Source organism: Myotis nattereri, assembly GCF_964212035.1.
Source record: "Myotis nattereri genome assembly, chromosome: 2".
Lineage (NCBI taxonomy): Eukaryota > Metazoa > Chordata > Mammalia > Chiroptera > Vespertilionidae > Myotis > Myotis nattereri.
The window spans coordinates 109,816,775-109,841,231 of NC_138076.1; the positions used below are offsets into that span (position 1 = coordinate 109,816,775).

At 45.0% G+C, this 24,457-nt stretch overlaps 2 protein-coding genes across 2 annotated transcripts in view; one reads left to right on the plus strand and one right to left on the minus strand.

Moving 5' to 3' along the window:
- LATS2 (large tumor suppressor kinase 2) overlaps window positions 1-17,078 on the plus strand; it is a 92,375-nt gene extending 75,297 nt beyond the window's left edge. Inside the window, exons 3-8 of the mRNA XM_081083540.1 lie at window positions 972-1,104; window positions 2,452-3,740; window positions 6,137-6,719; window positions 7,893-8,075; window positions 11,857-11,963; window positions 15,290-17,078. Of these exons, the coding sequence (XP_080939666.1) occupies window positions 972-1,104; window positions 2,452-3,740; window positions 6,137-6,719; window positions 7,893-8,075; window positions 11,857-11,963; window positions 15,290-15,784 (2,790 nt within the window). The 3' untranslated portion in view covers window positions 15,785-17,078. The remainder of the gene's footprint in view (window positions 1-971; window positions 1,105-2,451; window positions 3,741-6,136; window positions 6,720-7,892; window positions 8,076-11,856; window positions 11,964-15,289) is intronic.
- Window positions 17,079-21,208: 4,130 nt separating this feature from the next.
- LOC308514277 (N-alpha-acetyltransferase 60-like) lies at window positions 21,209-22,074 on the minus strand (the record flags this gene model as incomplete). The annotated part of the gene is made up of 2 exons (XM_081084365.1): window positions 21,209-21,513; window positions 21,726-22,074. 2 exons carry the CDS (start codon window positions 22,072-22,074, stop codon window positions 21,209-21,211), a joined length of 654 nt encoding a protein of 217 aa, XP_080940491.1.
- Window positions 22,075-24,457: the final 2,383 nt, after the last annotated feature.

Sequence of the window (24,457 nt, forward strand, 5' to 3'; positions counted from 1 at the left end):
CTTTTTTCTGCTAGGCTCCCCGTCTGCCCAAATTGTCCTTGAAGAGCCATCTCTTCCATGAGCAGTCTCTGGTACCCACTCCCTTGATGGGAAGAGTCTGATTCCTCTGACCCTTCTACCTGTATTTCCCCGTGGTGGCTACTATTGTCTGTCTTGTAGTTATCCCACAGCAATTCTGTTCTCTGCTGCCCATGGGTCCGTGGGCTCCTTTCCTTCTCACACTGGACCAGAGCCCTAAGCACAAATCCATTACTGCTGTAGACAGCTCAGGGCATTGTAAACAGTGGGCATTCAGGAAGTTTTTAATAAATGATTTTTTTGGCAGCCCTCCCATTCTCTCAGAGGAGATCACCTGATTCCAACCACAGCATTGAAGATGCCCCTCTCCCATAGTCAGCCTGGGGGTAAGCTAGGTCACAGCAAGCTTCTCTGACTTCCACCATTCTTCACTGTTTTACGTTTAGGTTTATCCCCAATCTCAAAGTTTTCTGAGAAACAGAATTTAAGATTATTTCAGGTCCACCATCAAAATTCCTGTATGTCTTGACACGTGCTAAACAGTCTATGGTTTAGTACAGGTTAGACCAGCCATGGGCAAACTACGGCCCGCGGGCCGGATCTGGCCCGTTTGAAATGTATAAAACTAAAAAAAAAAAAAAAGACCATACCCTTTTATGTAATGATGTTTACTTTGAATTTATATTAGTTCACACAAACACTCCATCCATGCTTTTGTTCCGGCCCTCCGGTCCAGTTTAAGAACCCATTGTGGCCCTTGAGTCAAAAAGTTTGCCCACCCCTGGGTTAGACTCTTGTCATCAGGCACCTAAGGACATGTAACCAACTGTCACCATTCTGAGATTTGTCTGTGGCACCCCCACCGTCAAAGGGAGATGAATGTCACAACAGTCAGGAGCTGGGCGGGAATGGAAGTCACTGGTGGCTTTGAGATGACCATGAGCTTCCTGCAGGAGATGGCGGGCCGGGCACTAAAGCAGACGGGCAGCAGGAGCATTGAAGCTGCCCTGGACTACATCAGCAAGATGGGCTACCTGGACCCAAGGAAGGAGCAGATTGTGCGAGTCATCAAGCAGACCTCCCCAGGTGAGCTGAGACCTGTGACCTGTGAGTGAAGATGGTTTGTGATTTAAAAACACAAGGCGGGGAGGGGCGCGCAGGAAGTGGTTAACCAAAGAACATACTAATATATACATCTATGCATAGCCTATGGACACAGACAATAGTGTGGTGAAGGCCTGGGGAGGGGGCGGGAGTGGGGTGGAAGGTGTCAATGGGGTTAAAAGGGGGGCATCTGTAATACTTTAAACAATAAAGATAAATTTAAAAAATAAAAAAAACACACACAAAAGGGAGGTCCAGTGTGGCCTTGATCAGCAGATTACCTCTGGGCACATTGCCGATTGTCTGTAATGGGTGAGCCTGTCCTGCTCTGACATTTGGGCCCTGAAAGAAGGGCTGGGAGGGAGGGGGGGAGGGGGGGGAGGGAGGGTGGACAGCGGAGAGCAGCAGTAGATCATGGGACCTACCTGGATGCCTCCCATCTGAAATAACCTGTGGTACTTCCTATGGGGGGAGGGGGGAGTACTTGTTTGGTTTTATAAAAGATTAAAAAAATCATTGGCTATTAAAATTAGGCAGAGTGAGAATAAAAATGTTCTTTTTACTTTCTCTTAGGCCTGTGGAGGGGTCTTTCAAAAGGGAGGCTTATTTCATTGATTCTAAAACACTGTTTCTCATACTGTGAGAGCTGCTGCCCAGTGGCAGAGGGTGGTGGTGCTGGGGAGGCCAGAGGCTCCAGAGCAGACACTTTGGAGCAAACACAGCTTCCCTGGCTGTCAGTGATAGTCCTCTTCCAGGATGGAGCAGATGGGACAATTTTCTGGTGCCTGAGACCCCTGAGTGTGATAGGGACTCATGATATTTAGCAAAGGAGTTTCCCCTATTTTGTAGAGTGATAATTGTACAGGCTTTGTAAGCTGTATCTTTGCTGTTAAGAGGACACAAACTGTGTTTTCTTCTTGACAGAATGAGTTTCCTTACACAGTGCCCTGCTGGCTGTCCATATCAAGGTGCTTAGCCTCTCTGGTTTTGTCTCAGAGCAGAGCTTCCAGGGAACTGATCCAGGGCCATGCTCTATGGGGATTTTCTTCTGCATTGGCCTTTGGTATTTTATTCAGTGGTACAGGAAACAGCAGTGTTTCACTATAACTTCTGCCTGATGTGGTGGCTGTGGAGGGTCTTGGCTTTGCCAGGGGTTCCTGTGAGGGCTCTCTGTGGGCAAGGCAGACCTTTGATTCAGGGGCAGCCTGGAGCTGCCCCAGCAGAGTTCGGCCTTGCCCAAGTGCCTTCATTCATGGAAGAGCCTGAAAGTGCCAGAAGCCGCTGGACAGACCTCTCTAATGCCACTTCTGTTCTTTCTTTCCTCTGCAGGAAAAGGCTTGGCGTCCACCTCTGTGCCACGGAGGCCAAGCTTTGAAGGAGGGGGAGATCCCTTCCCCCCCTACCATTCGATGAGCGGGGCCTACGAGAGTAGTGGTGTACTGGAGGAGGTGCCCCGGCAGTACATGGACTTTCTCTTTGCCAGTGTCAGTCCCCACAGCACGCTTGGTGGCCTCCAGCACCAGTCCAAGGGCTACTCTGCAAGTTTGGAGACTGCTGGGATGAACTTCCCTGTGGACGGGCCTGAGGGCCAAGGCGTCCTGCTGCAGAGCCCACACTACAGGCCACACCTGCTGGTGCCCGGGGCACCCCTGGGCTACGGCGTCCAGCGCAGTCCTTCCTTTCAGAACAAGGTGCCACCGGACACTGCAGGGTATGCCAGTCTGGCTGCCAAGGGACCGGCTGGGCAGCCAGGGGCCGGCCACGCCTTCCCAGTGGTGGGGGCCACAGCAGGTTTATACATGTCGCATCCACACCACAAACAGGCCCCTCAGGTGCACGTGATGGCATCCCCGCAGAGCCTCCTGGCCCCCTCCAGGAACAGCCTCAATGTGGACCTGTACGAGGCCAGCAGCACCCCTGTCCAGTCGTGGCCGGTGCCCACACTGGCCCGGCGAGACTCTATGCAAAAGCAGGCACTAGGGCTGGAGGGCTCTGTGCCCAGCAGAAGCAGCTCCTTCAGCAACCACCAGCAGCCTGTGGCCGCAGCTTCCCCCAACACCATCACAGCAGTGACAGCGGCCCACATTCTGCACCCAGTGAAGAGCGTTCGTGTGCTCCGGCCGGAGCCACAGACGGCTGTGGGGCCCTCCCATCCGGCTTGGGTGCCCGCACCCACTCCAGGGCCTGAGGGGCCCGGTTCCACTGATGAGCAGCCTCCACCGTTGGTGGGTGTGGGCCCCTACCCTCGGGATGTGGACGTGAGGTGCCCGCCCCCACCCTACCCCAAGCACCTGCTGCGGGGTGCTGTCGAGCAGGTGGACATGGACTGCCTGTGTGCGGGGGTGGAGCAGCGGCTGTGGGGTACCCCCTCTGAACCCCCCAACAGGGGCCACAAAGGTGCCAAGGCAGACCGAGCTGGGAAGGATAAGAAGCTGATCCAGACCTCTCCCGTTCCAGTTCGCAAAAATAGCCGTGATGAGGAAAAAAGAGAGTCTCGAATCAAGAGCTACTCACCCTATGCATTCAAGTTCTTCATGGAACAGCACGTGGAAAATGTCATCAAGACCTACCAGCAGAAGGTCAACCGCAGGCTACAGCTGGAGCAAGAGATGGCCAGAGTAATTTCTCCTTTCAGTCTTCCTAAGCTCTTACCAGTAGAATCCCTTTTCTTTCTGTTTTATGCACCTTTGGTACCAACCAGTTATCCCCTGGCCCTGGTCTGGTTATGAGAGGAGGACTTGGAGAATTACAGGTGTTCCAGCCTCCCTTCCCTCTTCCCTGGACTGCAGGGATCAGCTATGACTGTACACCATGTGCCAATGGGAAAATTATCAAATGGGCTTTTATATGTTGTTATCATTAGCAAAGTTCATTAAGTTTTATTAACTAGTAACAAAATACTTTGGGAAGAGGTTTTATGAATTGAAACTGTGGGATTTATAAAGAAAAATATATCTAATAGGGATTCATTTATCCTTCCTTTAAGTCTATAATTAACAATGTTTTGGGTTTTTTTTAATATGTTTTTATTGATTTCAGAGAGGAAGGGAAAGGGGGAGAGAGATAGAAACATCAATGATGACAAAGAATCATTGATAGGCTGCCTCCTGTACACACCCTACTGGGGATCAAGCCTGTAACCCAGGCATGTGCCCTGAACAGTAATCGAACCCTGATATCTGGTTCACAGGTCAATGCTCAACCACTGAGCCACACCGGCCAGGCAGCAAGTAATGTTTTACTTGACACAAAACTGCTAAAGGAGGTAATTAATGAAACTATTTAAATTAAATGTTACAGTAAATTAAATCACATTAAGCAATAGTTTCAAGTTCTAAAACTAAAATTTGTACTCTCTATGCTCTCCCATTTTCATTGATTTTTTTCTTTTATGTTTTTTCATTTTTCCCTGAGCTTTTATTAAAATACTAGAGGGCCGGTGCATGAAATTCGTGCACAGTGTGTGTGTGTGTGTGTGTGTGTGTGTGTGTGTGTGTGTGGCGGGGGGGTGGTCCCTCAGCCCGGCCTGCATCCTCTCCAATCGAGGGCCCCTCAGGAGATGTCCGACTGCCGTTGTGGGATCGGGCCTAAACCAGCAGTCAGACATCCCTATCGCAATCGGGGACCATTGGCTGCTAACCCCTTGCCTGCCTGCCTGCCTGATCACCCCTGACCACTCCACCTGCCTTCCTGACCTCAACTGCTCCCCTGCCAGCCTGATCCCCCTAACTGCCTAACTGCTCTCCCCTGCTGACCTGATTGCTCCTAACCGCCTCTGCCTCAGCCCCACCACCATGGCTTTGCCCAGAAGGACATCTGGTCTAATTAGCATATTACCCTTTTATTAGTATAGATTAGGTTGCTGCCCAGCCGGTGTGGCTCAGTGGTTGAACATCAGTCTAGGAACTAGGAGGTTAGGGTTCAATTCCCAGTCAGGGCACATGCCTGGGTTGCAGGCTTGATCTCCAGTAGGGGGTGTGCAGGAGGCAGCCAATCAATGATTCTCTGTCATCATTGATGTTTCTATCTCTCTCCCTCTCCCTTCCTCTCTGAAATCAATCAAATATATATATCTTATATCAGTGATGGCGAACCTTTTGAGCTCGGCATGTCAGCATTTTGAAAAACCCTAACTTAACTCTGGTGCCGTGTCACATATAGAAATTTTTTTATATTTGCAACCATAGTAAAACAAAGATTTATATTTTTGATATTTATTTTATATATTTAAATGCCATTTAACAAAGAAAAATCAACCAAAAAAATGAGTTTATGAGTCACCTCTGACACGCGTGTCATAGGTTCGCCATCACTGTCCTATATAATAAAACCCTAATGTGCAAATCGACTGAATGGCAGAATGACTGGTCGCTATGACGCACACTGACCACCAGGGGACAGACGCTCAATGCAGGAGCTGCCCCCTGGTAGTCAGTGCACTCCCACAGGGTGGGGGGGTGGCGCCACTCAGCCAGAAACTGGCTAGCGCAGTGGCAGGTGGGTGGTAAGGAGCAAGGGGTCCCAGACTGTGAGCCCCAGACTGTGAGAGGGATGTCTGACTGCCAGCTTAGGCCTGATCCCCCCTGAGGGGTCCTGGACTACGAGAGGGCACAGGCCAGGCTGAGGGATTCCCCGCCCCCCCCCCCCGCCCAAGTGCACAAATTTTGTGCACCAGGCCTCTAGTATTTAAAAAAAGTTAGGTTGTTCTTAGAGTTCCAGGAATTTTGTGGTCCCCTTTCCACAGATTTTTGTTCATAGAGATTTCCTTTAGTTTTTAAGGGCCTAAAGTCACAGAGAGATCTATTTTGTCTTCCCTTTGGATTCTGGATTTGTGTCTGTATATGGATATAAAGAACAAAATGGATTGTTCTCTTGCTTGGAGTATATTGGGTCCATTCTCCTGTCTTCTCATTCCTGTAGGCCAAGTCAGGGTCCTATCAGTTCTAGGGCATCTCCCACCAGCTATTTTCTGTCAGGGTTCCTCTGATATGACCCTTATTTTCTTTCTGTGCAGGCCGGACTCTGTGAGGCTGAGCAGGAGCAGATGAGGAAGATCCTCTACCAGAAGGAATCTAATTACAACAGGCTGAAGAGGGCCAAGATGGACAAGTCCATGTTTGTGAAAATCAAAACCCTGGGGATTGGTGCCTTTGGGGAAGTGTGCCTGGCGTGTAAGGTTGACACTCACGCGCTGTACGCCATGAAGACCCTGAGGAAGAAGGATGTCCTTAACCGGAATCAGGTGGCCCATGTGAAGGCTGAGAGGGACATCCTGGCTGAGGCAGACAATGAATGGGTGGTCAAACTCTACTACTCCTTCCAAGACAAGGACAGCCTATACTTTGTGATGGACTACATCCCTGGGGGAGATATGATGAGCCTGCTCATTCGGATGGAGATCTTCCCGGAGCACCTGGCCCGCTTCTACATTGCAGAGTTGACTCTGGCCATCGAGAGTGTCCACAAAATGGGCTTTATCCACCGAGACATCAAGCCAGACAACATTTTGATAGATCTTGATGGTCACATCAAACTGACAGATTTTGGTCTCTGCACTGGATTCAGGTGGACTCACAACTCAAAGTACTACCAGAAAGGTACTGTCTTAGACATACCACACCTGCTTTACACAACTGAGCTATTTAAGGCAACTGTTTCCTGCCCTGGTGGCTCCTAATCATTATGAAATTATGTGTCACTCCATCCTATATAATAAAAGGCTTATATGCAAATTTTCCCCTTGGGAGTTCGACCAACTGGGAGTTCAACCGCTCGCTATGATGTGCGCTGACCACCAGGGGGCAGCATGGAATGAAGGAAGGTCCCGGCCGGCAGCCAGCTGCCAGGGGAAGGAAGATCCCAGCCGGCAGCTGGAAGGCCCCGATCAGCTCTGATCACCAGCCCGGCCTAGGGACCCCACCCGTGCATGAATTTGTGCACCAGGCCTCTAGTTATTTTATAATTTGGTGTGACATCCTTTTCTCTCTAAAGATATGTGTGAGTGTATTTAAGTTTTACTATGATATTTTTAGGCCAATAGGCAATGAGGGGTCATGGGGCCTTTGTGAGAACCATCACTCTGCCCTAAATAAGCCCTAAAAAATAAGTTTTACAAACTCCCAAGGAGTATTTGTACAGCTGGCCTCAGGCGTTCCACACTATCTGAAGTATCTGCAGTATCTGTAGAATCTGTAGGTGTAGATATGGATATAGGTATGATAATAGTTTAACTCCGGTTCCTGTAGTTATGCTATTTTGAAAAATCAAAAACAGCTGGCCATTATTTATGGCTTGGATTCTTAAAGTAGTTATTTTAATACTGTAGCTCAGGCTTCAGTTTTTATTTTAACTTAAAACTAATCCTAAACCATTTAATTTATTCCCATTTTCTGGCATTTAAGTCATTTTATTATCACATTTTTAAAATCCTCTTATGCTTTTCCATGCTCATCTTAAAGCACATCCTGTCGAGACTGACCTGAGATGGGCGCAGAGTTCCCTCAGTTATCCAAGCCTCCAGTGCAGCCTGCAGCTGCTGTCACCACACCCTTGCGGCCTGCAGCTGCTGTTTCTACCATGTTGCTGTGTTCATTTCACATGGGGTCTCGGACCCAAGACCTCAGGCCACCCTGCAGAGCAGTTGGACAGGGTTTTTAGTGTGTCAGGAACTGAATTGAATTACTCTTCAGTTTGAAGCTATGGGTTTGTTGAATAGTGAATACTTTGTTTTGTATTCTCTTCTTTTGCTTCCTTGATTCCTGGTGCAAAAGGGAGCCACATCAGACAGGACAGCATGGAGCCTGGTGACCTATGGGATGAGGTGTCTAATTGTCGTTGTGGAGACAGGCTGAAGACCCTGGAGCAGAGAGCCAGAAAACAGCATCAGAGGTGTCTAGCGCACTCCCTGGTTGGGACCCCAAATTACATTGCCCCGGAAGTGCTCCTCCGAAAAGGTAGGTGCCTCAGGCACTCGCTTCAGGCATTCCATACTCCTGCTCCAGAGTTGTGGAGCCAGAGGACCTCTGAGTCTCTCCAGCCCCAGATTTCTAAGACCCTGAATATTCCCACTGTTAACTGTGTACCCACGGAAGCACGTATCACTTCCTTTTGGAATTGCTCTCTCTCCCAGGGTGACAGAAGACATGCACCTTTAGGCCAATCTTTGCTCATTTCTCCTTTGACTGGGAAGTGAGAGACTGAGTGGAGGAGTGGACTTTCTACCTGGAACCCAAGAGAATCACTGCAGAACTGGTTTGACAGTCATATGATAGAAATAACTCTGAGGGTCATAGGGACTCTATTCAGTCTGCCTAAGCCAGACATTTCCAGGCTCTAGCTGTAACTTTAAATTTTTTTTAATTTAATTTTTTTTCAATTATAGTTTACATTCAATAATATTTTGTATTAGTTTTAGGTGTAAGCACAGTGGTTAGACAATCATATACTTTACAAAGTGGTCCCCCTGATATTTCAAGTACCCACCTGACACTGTACATAGTTATTACAATACTAGAGGCCCAGTGCACGAAATTTATGCACTGGTGTGTGTGTGGGGGGGGGTTGTCCCTCGCCCAGCCTACACCCTCTCCAATGTGGGACCCCTCGGGGGATGTCCGACTGCCTGTTTAGCGGGCCTAAACCAGCAGTCGGACATCCCTCGCACAATCCAGGACTGCTAGCTCCTAACTGCTCACCTGCCTGCCTTCCTGATTGCCCCTAACCGCTTCTGCCTGCCAGCCTGATCACCCCCTAACCCAGCGGTTCACAACCTGTGGGTCGCGACCCCTTTGGTGGTCGCCTAAGGGGTCGCTAAGACCATCCTGCATATCAGATATTTACATTACGATTCATAACAGTAGCAACTTTACAGTTATGAAGTAGCAATGAAAATAATTTTATGGTTGGGTCACAACATGAGGAACTATATTTAAAGGGCCAGAAGGTTGAGAACCACTGCCCTAACCACTGTTCTGCTGGCCTGATTAACACCTAACTGCTCTCCTGCCAGCCTGATCACCCCCAACTGCCCTCCCCTGCCTGCCTGGTCGCCCCCAACTGCCCTCCCCTGCTGGCCTAGTTGCCCCAATGGCTCTCCCCTGCTGGCCTGATCTTGCCCCCCAACTGCTCTCCCCTGCCAGCCTGATCTCGCCCCCAACTGCCCTCCCCTGATGGCCTGATCTCGCCCCCAACTGCCCTCCTCTGCAGGCCTGATCTCCCCCACAACTGCCCTCCTCTGCTGGCCAATTTGGTTCTGATTGGTCAGTTCCTATGCCAGTCAGTGTCAAAAGCTCTGCCTCCTAGGCAGCCATTGGCTCCTCACAGTTGACTCAGATTTGGTTCTGATTGGTCAGTTTCTATGCCAGTCAGCATCAAAAGCTCGCCTCCTAGGCAGCCATTGGCTCCTCACACTTCACTCAGATTTGGTTCTGATTGGCCGGTTTCTATGCCAGTCAGCATCTCTGGGCCTGTCAACAGGGCCTGATCAGAAAGGCGGGGCTGATCAGCAGCCCCAGTGGAGGCCTGGAGAAAAGTGGAGGCGCGGCTGCTGGTGGGAAAGAGAGAGGCTGATCAACAGCTGCCACAGAGGCTACAGATCAGACTACAGATCAGATCAGACTCTGCTTCTCTCTTCAGGCCTCTCTTCTAGCCTGATTCGCAGCCCCCTCAGCAGTCAGTGCTGGGTCGCCACTGCAACCCAGCACTGACTGCAGGACTGACTTCGGCTGGTCGAGCCTCCGGTCGTGACAGACCCAGGGTTTTTATATATTAGAATCATTGACTGTGTTTCCTATGCTATACTTTACATCCCTGGGACTATTTTGTAACTGCTAATCTGTACTTCTCAATCCCTTCACCTTTTTGACTCAGTCCCACAGCCCTCCTCCCCTCTGGCAACCCTCAGTCTGTTCTCTGTATCTATGAGCCTGTTTCTGTTTTATTTGTTTATATTGTTTTTTAGATTCCACCTACAAGTGAAATAATAAGTTATTTGCCTTTCTCTGACTGACTTATTACACTTAGCATAATACCCTACAGGTTCACCCATGCTATTGCAAATGGTAAGATTTCATTTTTTTATGCCAAGTAATATTCCATTGTATGTATGGGCCAAAGCTTTTTGCCCAAGTTTTGAGCTGGGTTGTACCATCTCTAGCTGGTTATTGAGTATGACAGAAGACAAATATTATTTTCCTCCAGTTCTCCCTTCTATTCCAGAAGCACTGTGAAGGTCCGATTTGGGGACATGGTTGGCTAAAAACTACAAGTGCTTTGTAAAATTGGTCCTGGATGGATGCTCTGTTCCATCAAATATGGCAGCTAACTGAACACCAAAGGAATCTTCCATTATTGACCTGAGTTTGTGCAATAAATTCAGGATTGGTGGCCTATCTCTTCACATGTGTTGTTTCAAGTCTTTGCAGCCACCCAGACTCGGTTCAAGTCTGTTTTCTTTGTTAGCTATGGTAATCCAAAGCAAGTTAATTAACCACTCAGAGCCACATCTATAGCAATAACCTTGCTGCCCAGACACACTCTAAGTAGGAGGAGGGGTTGCCGGACTCTAAGTAGGAGGAGGGGGTCACACTCTAAGTAGTAGGATGTGGGGGACAACATCCTCTCCAGTACCCAGCATGTACATTCTCCAGGAACCAAGGGTAAGGTCATTCTGCAGCCCCCAGTGCCAGATGGACAGGAAGGAGAGAGATGGAGAGCACCGAGGAGTCTGAAGGAACTAAACTGGCAGTACTGCCAGTAGGTCTTAGGTTCTAGTTCATACTTAGAAAGGATTAGGTGACATAAGACTGGAACATAGATTGCACTGGGACATGAGGCCCTAGTGGGAAAATGGGAGAGAATCAGAAAAAAAATGAACTGCTCTGCAACTTCTTGGGGCTGGCTCTGACTGAGCTGCAGGGTGTCCTGCTTCAGCTCTGTTTTGGGAGCACTGTGAGGAAGAGCCTGGCTGGCTAGCGCCTCACGCAGAGATCATATCTTCACTGACAGTTGTTCCCTTTGCCAAAGTGCTCCCTTTCCGCCTCCTCTTCTCCATATTCTTCAACTTTCTCCAAACCTCCCAGGAAAGCCTCGCCAGAAAGCCCTCATGACGGGACACACTTGTTCACAGGTCTTAACACTTCTTGTTTTGTGGTTACTACTAATTTTAATTTGTATCTGTTTGTAGATTCTTTAAGAACTTAAAATTCTGGTTAGTAGTAACAACAACAGTAATCTTTTTTTTTTAAGTTTTTTAAATTTACTGATTTGAGACAGAGAACCATCGATTTGTTGTTCCACTTATTCTTGCATCCATTGGTTGATCCCCCAACTGGGGATCGAACCCCCAATCTTGGCATATTGGGACAGTGCTCTAACCAACTGAGCAACCCAGCCAGTGCAACAGTAATCTTTTTAAATTAAATTATTTTCTTATTATAAAAGCATCCTGTGTTTACCACACACCAGTGACTGAAAATAAGAAAAAGGACAAGTGACCATCCTCCTCCCCACATGAAGACTGTTACCACCCAGCACATGCCCTTTCCAGCCTTTATTCTGAGCCACACATGCAAGGAGACTCGTTTTGTGTAGGGTGGTTTTCTTTTATGTAATGTGTGCTGCTCGAACATGTTTCCCCACATGGCAGTAAAGTAATACTTGAGGATTTGTACAGTTCCTTTCCGAGAAGAGCACATGCCCATACTGGAATTGAAAGTGGCCTTGTCTTTCTTTCAGGGTACACTCAGCTCTGTGACTGGTGGAGCGTTGGAGTGATTCTCTTCGAGATGCTGGTGGGGCAGCCACCCTTTCTGGCCCCCACTCCCACGGAAACCCAGCTGAAGGTAACGAAGGAAAATGCATCTGCTTGCTGCAAACACACATGGTTTTCGGACCTTTTATTCTGATTGGTGTAGGAATCTCAGTTGTACATAATGGGAGTTTTTAAAATATTGTTTACCTATTTTGAAAATTTTTATTATAATAAGTAAAGCCCCAGAGTTAGACTTGAGTTTTGTTGTTATGGTTTTATCCTCTCCTGAGGATGTTTTTTGATTTTAGAGAAAGAGGAAGGGGGAGAGAGAGAAACATCAGTGTGAGAGAGAAACACAGATCCATTGCCTCTCGTACTTGCCCGATCTGGGATTGAACATGCAACATAAGTATGTGCTCTGACCAGGAATTGAACCCACAACATTTTGGTGTACAGGATGATGACGCTAAGCAACTGAGCCACCCGACCAGGGCTAGACCTGAGTTGTGAAATACAGTATACATGTGTATGAAATTTTACTTGAACCACTTGGTCACCTGCCATCTTAGTATTTCTAAGTGAGAACAAAGAGAAGCGGTAAGGCGTGGTCAGATCTAGTTTCCACTGCCATTTTGCCCACTGTGCAACAACAGAAAACTTTATAAACTATCTCTGAAATAAATCAGCTTATTTATTTGAGTGCTATATCATTACTTTTTGCAAATTATCAGCTATGAGGTTAGGCTAGATGTGCATATTCCTAATGTTCACTTATTTAATGTAACTAAATAATTAGTTTTAGAATGATGGCCATTTATTCTCTGACATAAATTATTTGATTACTTAACAATGATTGAATTGAGAATCTGATGAAATCTTTGTAATTTCTCAGACAGTGCAGTTACCCATTGACACAAGTTTACTAACAATTCTAGGAAGAATTCATGCCCTGAAGTTCATGGTAGACCCTAATTTAATAGTCTCTTAGTTAGAAGAACCCTAAATTAAGGCTTGGTTTCACACCAGTAACAATAAAATTGGAAGTTAACGTTATCTGTATCATCACTGAATAGCTAAACCACTCACACCCTAATTTGCCTGCATAATCATAACCCAGTTTCTATTGTGATAAAATGTACCATTTTAAACTATTTTTAAGTGTGCAATTCAGTGGCAGTAAGTACATTCACAATGTTGTGCAACTGTCACCACTGTCTATTTCCAGACATTTTCATCTTCCCAAACAGAAACTGTACCAGCGGTTCTCAGCCTGTGGGTTGCGACCCCTTTGGGGGTCGAACGACCCTTTCACAGGGGTCGCCTAAGACCATCAGAAAACACATATATAATTACATATTGTTTTTGTGATTAATCACTATGCTTTAATTATGTTCAATTTTTAACAATGAAATTGGGGGTCACCACAACATGAGGAACTGTATTAAAGGGTCGCGGCATTAGGAAGGTTGAGAACCACTGAACTGTACCCATTAAACAATAATTCCCTATTCCCCCTCGCCCAACCCCTGTAACCTCTCTTCTACTTTCTGTCTCTATAAAAATGACTGCTCTGGGTTCCTAAAATACTGTGTGGAATCACACAGTATTTGTCCTTTTCTGAATGGTTTATTAATCCATTCAAAGGTCATCCATGTTGTCTCATTTGGAAGAATTTCTTTCCTTTTTAAGGCGGAATAATATTTCATTGTACATATAGACCACATTTTGTTTATACATCATCCAGCAGTGGACACTTATTTGGTTATTATGAATAATGATGCTATGAACATGAGTGTGTAAATAAGAATTTGTTTGAGTCTTGCTTTCAATTTTTTTGACTATATATCCAGAAGTGGAATTGCTGGGTCATATGGTAGTTCTGTTTAATTTTTTCACAGTTTTCCATAGTGGCTGCACCATTTTACATTCCCACCAACAGTGCATGTGGGTTCCATTTTCTCCACACGAACACTTCTCCGCCGCCACCCCCCCCCCCCTTTTTCTTTAATAGTAGCCATCCTAATGGTGGCTGCACTTCATCCTAGTGAAGTGATATCTCATTGTGGTTTTGATTTGTATTTCCCTAATGATTAGTGATATTGAAGCTCTTTCCATGTGCTTACTGGACATTTGTATGTCTTCTTTGGAGAAATGTCTGTTCAAGTCCTTTGCCCTTTTTTAATCAGGTTATTTGTTTTGTTGTTGAGTTGTAGAAATTCTTTTTATATTTTGGGTATTACCACCTTATAAGATACATGTTTTGCAAATATAGGCTTCCGTTCTGTGGGTTGCCTCTTCATTATGTCATCAGTGTCCTTGATGAACAAAAGTTTTAAATTTTTATGAAATCCAATTAATATATTTTTCTTTTGTTGCCTGTGTTTTGGTGTCATATCCAAGAAATCATTGCCAAATCCAATGTCATGACGATTTTCCCCTATGTTTTCTTCTAGGAGTTTTATAATTTTAGTTCTATTAAAACCACTCAGGGTTCGACCAACCCTCCCACCCACACAGCCACCTGCCTATATGCCTCACCTGATGCTCAGTCACCCATGCAGTAGACAGTTATGTTTGCCTTATTTTATCCTGATTTAAAGTATGAACAATAAAGTCTTTTAGCTTTTCTCCTCACTATAGACACATCTCTGTGACAAATGTATTTACTGAGCATTTAGATGGCTGGTATGCGTGGTTGAGCATCAGGAATAGGAGACCAAGGCCATAGGGTAGGTCAGCTTTCTTCTCCGTGAGGTTGCTTTTTTTATTCTTTAAACATTTTTATTGATTTCAGAGAGGAAGGGAGAGGGAGAGAGAGATAGAAATATCAATGATGAGAGAGAATCATTAATCAGTGGCCTCCTGCATGCCCCATACTGAGGATTGAGCCCACAACCTGGGCATGTGCCCTGACAGGGAATCGAACTGCAACCTCCTGGTTCATAGGTCAGTGCTCAACCACTGAATTCCACCGGCTGGGCGATGTTGCTTTTTAAATTACAAAAACCCAGCAGACCATCTCTTGGCTACAATAAGCATTGAGTGAGAACCATGATGGTTCAACAGTAATCTGTTGCCATAGCTAAAGCAATGACTCAGAAAGGGTCAGTCTCTTCATTTTTGTGGAAGGCACAAAATTCTTTTGCTAACCAGTCTTTCTGATAGAAGAAAATCATTCTCTCTTGGTCTGTATTTGACTTCAGCATCCCAGGCCTCAGCTGTGTGCCCCAACCTAGAACACTGACCTTCAATAGCTGATCAGATCCACAACTGCGCTTTCTGAGTCTATCCTGACTTTTCTTCCATCATGAAACTAAAATTATTTAAAAACCACATCATCACATATTGTCCTAGAACTGCCCATACAGGCTTTGAATGTTGGAAGAAACTAAAACTTTGGTTCTATTGTCTCTTGAGGTGATAAACTGGGAGAACACGCTCCACATTCCAGCCCAGGTCAAGCTGAGCCCTGAGGCCCGGGACCTCATCATTAAACTGTGTTGTGCTGCTGACCACCGGCTGGGGAGGAACGGGGCTGACGACCTGAAGGCCCACCCATTCTTCGTCACCATTGATTTCTCTAGTGACATTCGGAAGCAGCCAGCCCCCTACATTCCCAAGATCAGCCACCCCATGGACACCTCAAATTTTGACCCCGTAGATGAAGAAAGCCCTTGGAACGATGCTAGTGAAGACAGCACCAAGGCCTGGGACACGCTCACCTTCCCAAATAACAAGCACCCTGAGCATGCATTTTATGAATTTACCTTTCGAAGGTTCTTTGATGACAATGGCTACCCCTTCAGGTGCCCAAAGCCTTCAGGAGCAGAGGCGTTACAGGCTGAGAACTCCAATTTGGAAAATTCCAATCTGGTGGATCAGACTGAAGGTTGCCAACCAGTGTACGTGTAGACAGACTTGGCACTGACGACACCCAGGTGCCCATGGCTGGTTCCTTAAAAGACCTGATGGAAAGTTCAGGGCAGCTTTGTTTTCAGTTAACCCATTGATTACTTCACTTGAAATTCTTGTCTTCACTAAGAAACCCAAAACAAAAATGCTTTTTAAAAAGGACTCAAGTATAACAGATCTTCATTTCTAGATTCTGGTTGATAAGGGGGATGGTTGTCAATATGGCTTTGAATTGGCTTTTGAGGACCTTCACTGCATTGAAACAAGTTTTTAAAAATTTAGTACAGTTTAAAAGAGCACTTATTTTGTTTATAGTCATTTTTATTACTAAGTTATAAGGATTAACTCTGACAAATTATGCTGCTGTCATTTTATACATTTGTATTTTATCACAGCACTTACATTTAGGAAAAGAAATAACTGAAGAACATGTGATAAGAAATCTCTGTGCAATAACTTAAAGAAAGATAACACTGTTTTGATGTTACTGATACCATTTTATTCACACAATGGTTTTGGTCTTATGTTTTTTCCTGCATTTCAAAATTGTGATATGTTAAAAGCTGCTTTATTTTATTATAATTTTTTTCTTTTTGCATATGATAGTGTCATAGACAGTGTGAGCAAGGTGATTCCATGGGTGTGATTTCTGATGTCTGATGTGTAGAGAATGTTGCATGAGTTGGGTCTTCTATTGTAAATGACCATGTCTTGCCATTCACAGCAGGTTCTGTGAAGATGTTTTTATAAAGTATCTATAAATGAGACATTGTAGACAGTGTGCGATGACATGTGTGGGTGACTTCACTGTGATTGTATCCCTTACTGTTTTGTTAAAGAAATGCAGGTGTGTAACTGAGAAGTGACTTTCTGTGTGTCTTGGTTATGGCTGGATTCTTTGGAGGCTAAACTTAAGAATTTGTCATATACTAAACTTGTGATTAATTTAGCTATGCCAAAAAGTTTAACATTAATCATGGAACTCTGTCTGTTTCACCAGTCAGTCCACTCTCTCGTTCTTGGTGTAGCTGATGTATGGAATCCAACAGCTGCCACCCTACTGTCACCAGATGGGCCCCATCAAGAGGTCTGCCTGACGCCATTTCATCCGCTGTCTGAGACAGCTTCAATCTTACCATGGTGAAATTTAGTAATCTCGGCATTCTTTCACTTTTTTTTTTTTATTGTGCTTTGAAGTGTCAATCTTAACTTCATTTTAAAAATACATTTTCCTCATCTTTGTAAAACAGCAAGGATTATTTAAAGTAACATTGGAATAAAAAAATTAAGCCATACAATTTTCTTAGATGTGTAGATGCATATATATATATATATAACTACATAGATAAACGTACAAAATATTTCTTATTTCAAATTAGTATGATTTTTATTTAAAGTGATATATATTTGAGTAAAAAGTTCAGTTATTTTTTGCTTTTTAAGAATCTGTTGCATCATATTTTCATTATACTCCACATATTTTTTTCCTTGATGTTTTTAGCACAATATACTCATTATTTAGTGTATATCTAGGCAACAACACTTACAAGTTTATCAATGTCTAAAAAAAAAGGTTCCTGTGTACCGGTTTACATTTTGAATGAGTGGCAACCCAACATCTGCTGTGCTTATACCGTAACTGTCAGTATTTCCGTGACTTTACAGTAATACCATGTTGTTATTTACAGCATTCTGACACACTTTTATGTGGTAGGTTCTTTCTCAGGAACTCAATTTATTATTTATTGATATATCATTGCCTTTGAAAAGCTTCTACTGGCACAATTTATTATTAAAATTTTGAATATAAACCCCTTGGTGTGTGTCATTGGAATGTGTGTGTTCTTGCATTTATCAATGTCATATGAGACTGTTAAAATTAGTTTTTTGTATATCATTAGAGAAATGAAACTTTATACATACACAGCACAAGAAAATATGTGTATACTTTTTTGCCTCTTTTACACAAATGGGAGAATTATGCATATTTTCCTGCATCTGTTTTCTTGGCAATTTAAACCAACACATAAAGAAATTCTTCACCCTTTATTATTACTGTGTAATAGGCCACCATGAGGGTCTATTATAATAAGACCAGTCTTATATCAATGAACATTTCACTTTTTCTGGTCTTTTACTATTATAAACTGTGCTGGAATAAATAACCCCTTATAGCCATCATTTTGTGCACCTGCAAGTAAATATGTAGGACAGACTCCTAGTGGTGGAATTACTAGGTCAGAAGCTAAGTGTCTGTGTGATTTTTATTGCAAAGTAGTGCTAAGCATTAGTGGGAGGAACCTCCAGATTTTCTCCTACACTCCCTGCCAAGTGGCTTAGAATGTCCTTTACCTGTCTGTGTGGACCATTTCTCAGGGTCAAGTTTACAGTGAGCAACTTTAGGGCTGAGGTAATGTGTCCTTCGAGGACCAAAAAACAAGCTTTCTAACTGCTTGCTATAAAAGGGGTAGCTCCCTGAGCCTCAGCAGAATCCATCTGGGCCTCCTATGCTTCCCTGGGCTCTTGAGGCCAGGAAGAGCTTGTACAAGCATGCTGGTGCTCATGCAGCTTCATGTGTTGTGAATAATAAAGACCTTTGTCTCTGACCCAGGTATCTCTTGTCTTAGTCCAGGATCCATGAAAGAGTAAATAGCTCACCTATTAGCTTGTAAGTAGGATAAAATCAAATCTTAGATCTGGTATTGTCTAAAAATCTTGCAACAGGTATTGTTCAATATGCATTCCCAATAGAAATATACAGATAGTTCACTTAGAGCCTTGCCAGCCACACCATGTACTAACCTTTATGATCTTTGTCCATTGACTAGATTTAAAGAAACAACACACACACACACACACACCAAAAAAAAAAACTTGGTGTATTTTTTACTTGACATTCTTCTTGTCTTGAAAGAAGTTGATATCCATTTGAATATCCTTAAAAATTATGATCCTCATTTTATGCATTAATTGAGTGGTGAGGTCTAAGACCTTCCTCAAAGACCCCAAACAATTTCCATTCTCTTCTCCCTCTTCATCTCTTCCTGCTCAGCTAACATGAATCATTTAATGGGGCTAGTGGCCAAACAGATTACAGAGAACAGACTTCTTCAGTGTTTAGACAGATTCCACAGGAGATGAATACTCTAGCGTTCATGAATACTCTGCTCAGAGGGTTGCCAGGGCAGTCAGGCCTGATTTCACCACATTTATGGTCATTGTTGGATGTGATTGTAGTTTCCTTCTCCACACTTGCATGCTATATGTTCCTTGATAAGTCAGTGCAAATCACAAAGAGAGAAACAGCCAGCATGGCAGGCTTCCCCAGAACCTCCTTGATTTGAATTACTATTTAGTTAGAAAATTTTTTAATGGAGTTTACTTCTTCCAGATTTGACTTACAAACCAAGCTTAAAGCCCCAGTACTTAACTAATATTTTATCTCCACTGGCAGGATTCAGCATAATCAAGATCATTGCCATTATGTGCATATTTATAAGCAATATCATTAAGCATTGTGTCCTTTTCCATCCATAAAAAATCATTTCCTTAGCAAGAGCATTTTCCATTTCCCAAAGTGGCAGCTTAAACTTAGTGGACAAAGCATGCTTATTCTCTGTAGCAAGGACGAAAAACTCAATGGTTATCAGACAGTGATGAAATGCATATTGCCTATGAGAGAAATGCCTGATGGCAACATTGTTGTTCTTTTGGAACTAACATCAAGATAGTGTTTTATTTTATTTTATTGACAATTGGTCAAAAAGTCTATTTGTTTGTAATCAGAACACTACAATCTGTTCAACACTGGGCTAGACTCTGCCGTGATTAGGGGCAAGGAGGAAGGGGCAGGGCAATGCCTCGGCTCAATTATGAAAGTCCAAGGCAGAACCTTCTGGAAGACTCTTCCCTTACCCCGTGGGGCAGAAATAAAAACCACATAACCGTTGATTCAGGTTAGAGAGGCCACTGAGCTGGGCCTCAGCTCAAAGTCAATGTCAGCACAGAATGGGGACCAGTCAGTGAGAGTGTGAAGTGGCCGAGAAAGGAGAAGTGGTTTTCCTACGCAGGCACACCTTCATCTCGAGAAACACCTTCCCCCCACCACAAGGCCAGAGGAGCCCCTGGGCTGGGAGTTCCGAGGGCGGGAAGGATGCCAATCCAAGGCCCCCTTGCTTGGTTGTTCCACCTTCTCCCACTCTGACTGGTGCACTGTGGTGATGACATTGACTTTGAGCTGCAGCAATGCTGGGCATGACTCTGCCAACCCCCTTTACTCTGGAGGGCAGGGCAGGGAGCAAGCAGCTTTGGGGGATAGGGTGGAGGGAATGCCAGAAGCAAGTGATGTCCACATTCATGCTTCCTAGCACTGACAGCCTCTTCTGTCTGTTCCCAGAGGCTGAGGACCACAAGGCAAGTGATTGCCCCAGCCTCAAAGGCCAGGTCCTACTTGATCAAACACCACACTCAATTCTTCTTGTCTGCATCTGGTCAGGCCTCAGAACTGCATCTCACGGACTGGGGGGTTGGAGGGGGGGGCCCTTGCGACCCTCATCAGCACCTGTCCTCAGCCCGGCTCCCTGCGGCAATTCAACTGAATGGCACATCCAGCATGTGATGGGTAGTTCCTCGCTCTTTGAGACAGCAGGACTGCCAACAGAGGAGTGGGAAACCTTTCCATTATCTGACCACCATGCCAGGGAGCCAAGCCCCAGAGCTCTGTGCTTGGGTGAAAAGCCTCCCACCACTCGCCAGCCCCTCCTGGGGAAGTAGGGGCTGCTCCCGACCCCCAGGCTTCTGAGGGCTGGTTCTTTACAAAGGTTTGGCATTCCCTTTATTTCACCCCGTCATTGTTCTGAGGCTCCTGTGTCTTTAGGGCCAAGTCTATCCATAACACTTGAGTCCCTCCCTCCCAGGAGTTAATTTCGGCTTGGAGGAAGGAGTTGGAAGGAACCGGCAGTGCAGGGGAAGAGGCCAGTGAGGACTGAGGACGTGCAGGAAAGGAAGCCCACTGCTGCCCCCATACTCCCAGGGCAGCAGAAGCAACTGACCACAATGAACACTGGCCAGCTATGAGGCTGGTGCACGCACATGGAGGCCAGACCAGGGCAAGGGCAGAGGTTTCCAGAGCAGGAAGGAGGGCTGGAAGAGCCTGTTGGAGACCGGGCATACCTGCCCCACGACACTCTACTCCTGAGCCCATGTAGCCCTGGGCCTACAGCTGGGGCAGGTGATGGGCCAGCTCCTCTGCAGGACACAGTTGAGGTCAAATGGCCAGGAAGGTGGAACCCAGAGGGCGCCAAGGGCTGGGACCTGTTGGAGGCTGCCCGGCTGGCATCACATGGCCCGGCTGTATTCAATGCTGCCTTTGGTGGAGATGCTCGACCATGGCAGGAAGCTTCAGAGCAGGCGGTGGGCCTGGTGCTAAATCCTGTGTGGCATGGAGCAGGGGCTCAAGTTTGCTAGAGCAGAACCCAGGTGCTGGGTGTAGTCCAAAATGGTCCAAGAAGGGTGGCCACCATTGATGTAGAAGATACAAGTGAAGCCATCTTTGAGGACCCCACGGATGGAATAGTAATAGGGAAGATAGTGGTGCTGCTTAAAGTCTCTGTTTCCGTAGAAGTTTATTGCTGTGTTGTTGGTGGTGAGGACATGCAGGTAGATGGCTTTGCAGTGGTCCTGGGCAGTGGTGGATATGTGATCCTTTAAACCAGTGGTTCTCAACCTTCCTAATGCCACAACCCTTTAATACAGTTCCTCATGTTGTGGTGACCCCAATATCATTGTTACAAATTGAACATAATTAAAGCATAGTGATTAATCGCAAAAAACAATATGTAATTATATATGTGTTTTTCGATGGTCTTGGGTGACCCCTGTGAAAGGGTCTTTCGACCCCCAAAGGGGTCGCGACCCACGGGTTGAGAACCACTGTTTAAACTCTCAAGTAAAAGAGAACCTATGCCGTGCTTTCTGAATTCCTTCGCTACTCCCAGACTTAGAATGTATGCAACTTGTGTGTCAACAGAGAAGTTGGGGGCTAGAATATCTCTATCCTCCTTGTGTATCTTGGTCCTACTTTTTATTTCAGCTATCATTCCTACAATGGTAACCGTGTAGGCTGCAGCAAGGGAGAACTTCTTGTTGGAGGTGATGTCACGATACCATGAGTCTGGGCACTCGATGGGGAACCAGTCACCACACAGATGCTTCATAGTGTCTGTGTCATCATGGCAGAGGAGGCGCAGGCTGACCTCGCTGAGGGCGCTGGGTGGCACCACCTCTGTCATTCACACCTCCAGCGGGAGCCTGCGCGCTGGAGCCTGCAGCAGCGGAGGGCGCCTGGGGCTCAGCACATCCTAGGGTCGCAGAGAGCCATAAGTGGGGTGGGGTTCAGCAGGGAGCCGGAAGTGGGGTGGGGTTCAGCAGGGAGCCGGAAGTGGGGCCACGCGGAGTCCACAACCAGTTATGTAACCGGCAGGGCCCGCAGCCTCAGCCGCAGCCGCAGCCAGGACTGAGGCGGCAGCCCAGGGCACTTCCCGATAATGTTATATTTTACTTTTAACCATCAAACATACTTTAGAAAACTCAAGAAGAGAAAGAAAGCCTATTGTATTTACTAATAGTTTTGCTTACTGAGTTCTTCCTGATGTATGAAGGCCTTTTTTTTCTTTTATATTTTCCTTCTTTGGAAAACTTCCTTTAGCCATTCTTTTAGGATAGGCCAACTAGCAACAAACTCTTAGTTTTCCTTCATTTAAAAGTGTCTTCATTTCTCTCTGTATCCTGAAAGATATTTTGGGGTATAATCCAGTTTGGGGTATAGGATTCTGGGTTGACACTTCTCTAAGTAGTTGAGAAATACTGTACCACTTCCTTCTAGCCTGGGTGGTGTCTGACGAGAATCTGTTGTCATTTTAATTATCTCCCCTGTAGATAAGATATTGTTTTTCTCTGGCTGCTTTGAAGGTGTTTTCTTTGATTATCTTTTAGAAGTTTAATTAGAACATGTCTTGGTTTGGATTTCTCTGGGTTTACCCTGTTTGTAGTTCACTCTTCTGCTGTGAAAGCCTCAAGTCTCATGCATTCTCTTTCACTTCCCCCAACTCCTACACCAGTGTGATCAAATATATCCATATTTTTTTGCTATCTCTAAACATGAAGTGGCATTAATTGTTACCTCTGTCCCTTTGTTTTTAAATTCCTGAAGCAGGATCATGTAAGAGAATGAGTCCTGGGCATAGACTCAGTGGCCGTGAGTCTTACCCCAGCTTTGTATAACTTTGTATAACTTCTTTCAGACTTATTAGTTATATGAGTCAAAGAGAGTCTGAATCAGTTAAGTTTTTTTAAAAATATATTTGTATTGATTTCAGAGAGGAAGGTGTTGTATCGTAAATCAGTAAATGAGATACAAGACACCTTAATAAGCCAGTTAATTAGGAGTCATTTATTGTGGCGGCCCAGAGGGAGGTGTCTCTTCCAAATCTCTGAGCACCGCATACAGGAAGTCTCCCATATTTGTACTTTTCAAGCCTCTTTGTTTGCAGAGATTTTTTAAAAAAATAAGTCTTTATTGTTCAGATTATTATAGTTGTTCCTCTTTTTTTCCTCCCCATAGCTCCCCTCCACCCATTTCCCACCCCACCCCATGCCCTTACCCCCACCCCCCACTGTCCTCATCCATAGGTGTAAGATTTTTGTCTAGTCTCTTCCCGCACCCCCCACACCCCTTCCCCCCAAGAATTGTCAGTCCACTCCCTTTCTATGCCCCTGATTCTATTATATTCACCAGTTTATTCTGTTCATCAGATTATTTATTCACTTGATTTTTAGATTCACTTGTTGATAGACATGTATTTGTTGTCACTTGTTGTTCATAATTTTTTATCTTTACCTTTTTCTTCTTCTTCCTCTTCTTAAAGAATACCCTTCAGCATTTCATATAATCCTGGTTTGGCGGTGATGAACTCCTTTAGCTTTTTCTTATCTGTGAAGCTCTTTATCTGACCTTCAATTCTAAATGATAGCTTTGCTGGGTAGAGTAATCTTGGTTGTAGGTTCTTGGTATTCATCACTTTGAATATTTCTTGCCACTCCCTTCTGGCCTGCATAGCTTCTGTTGAGAAATCAGCTGACAGTTGTATGGATACTTCCTTGTAGGTAACTGTGTTTCTTTCTCTTGCTGCTTTTAAGATTCTCTCTTTGTCTTTTGCTCTTGGCATTTTAATTATGATGTGTCTTGGTGTGGTCCTCTTTGGATTCCTTTTGTTTGGGGTTCTCTGCACTTCCTGGACTTGTAAGTCTATTTCTTTCACCAGGTAGGGGAAGTTTTCTGTCATTATTTCTTCAAATAGGTTTTCAATATCTTGCTCTCTCTCTTCTTCTGGCACCCCCATAATTCGGATGTTGGTACGCTTGAAATTGTCCCAGAGGCTCCTTACACTATCTTCATATTTTTGGATTCTTTTTTCTTTTTGCTTTTCCGGTTGGTGTTTTTTGCTTCTTCATATTTCAAATCTTTGACTTGATTCTTGGGATCCTCTAGCCTGCTGTTGGATCTCTGTATATTATTCTTTATTTCAGTTAGTGTATGCTTAATTTCTAATTGGTCCTTTTTCATATCCTTGAGGTCTCACTAAATTTCTCAGAGGTTTCTAGAAGATTCTTGAG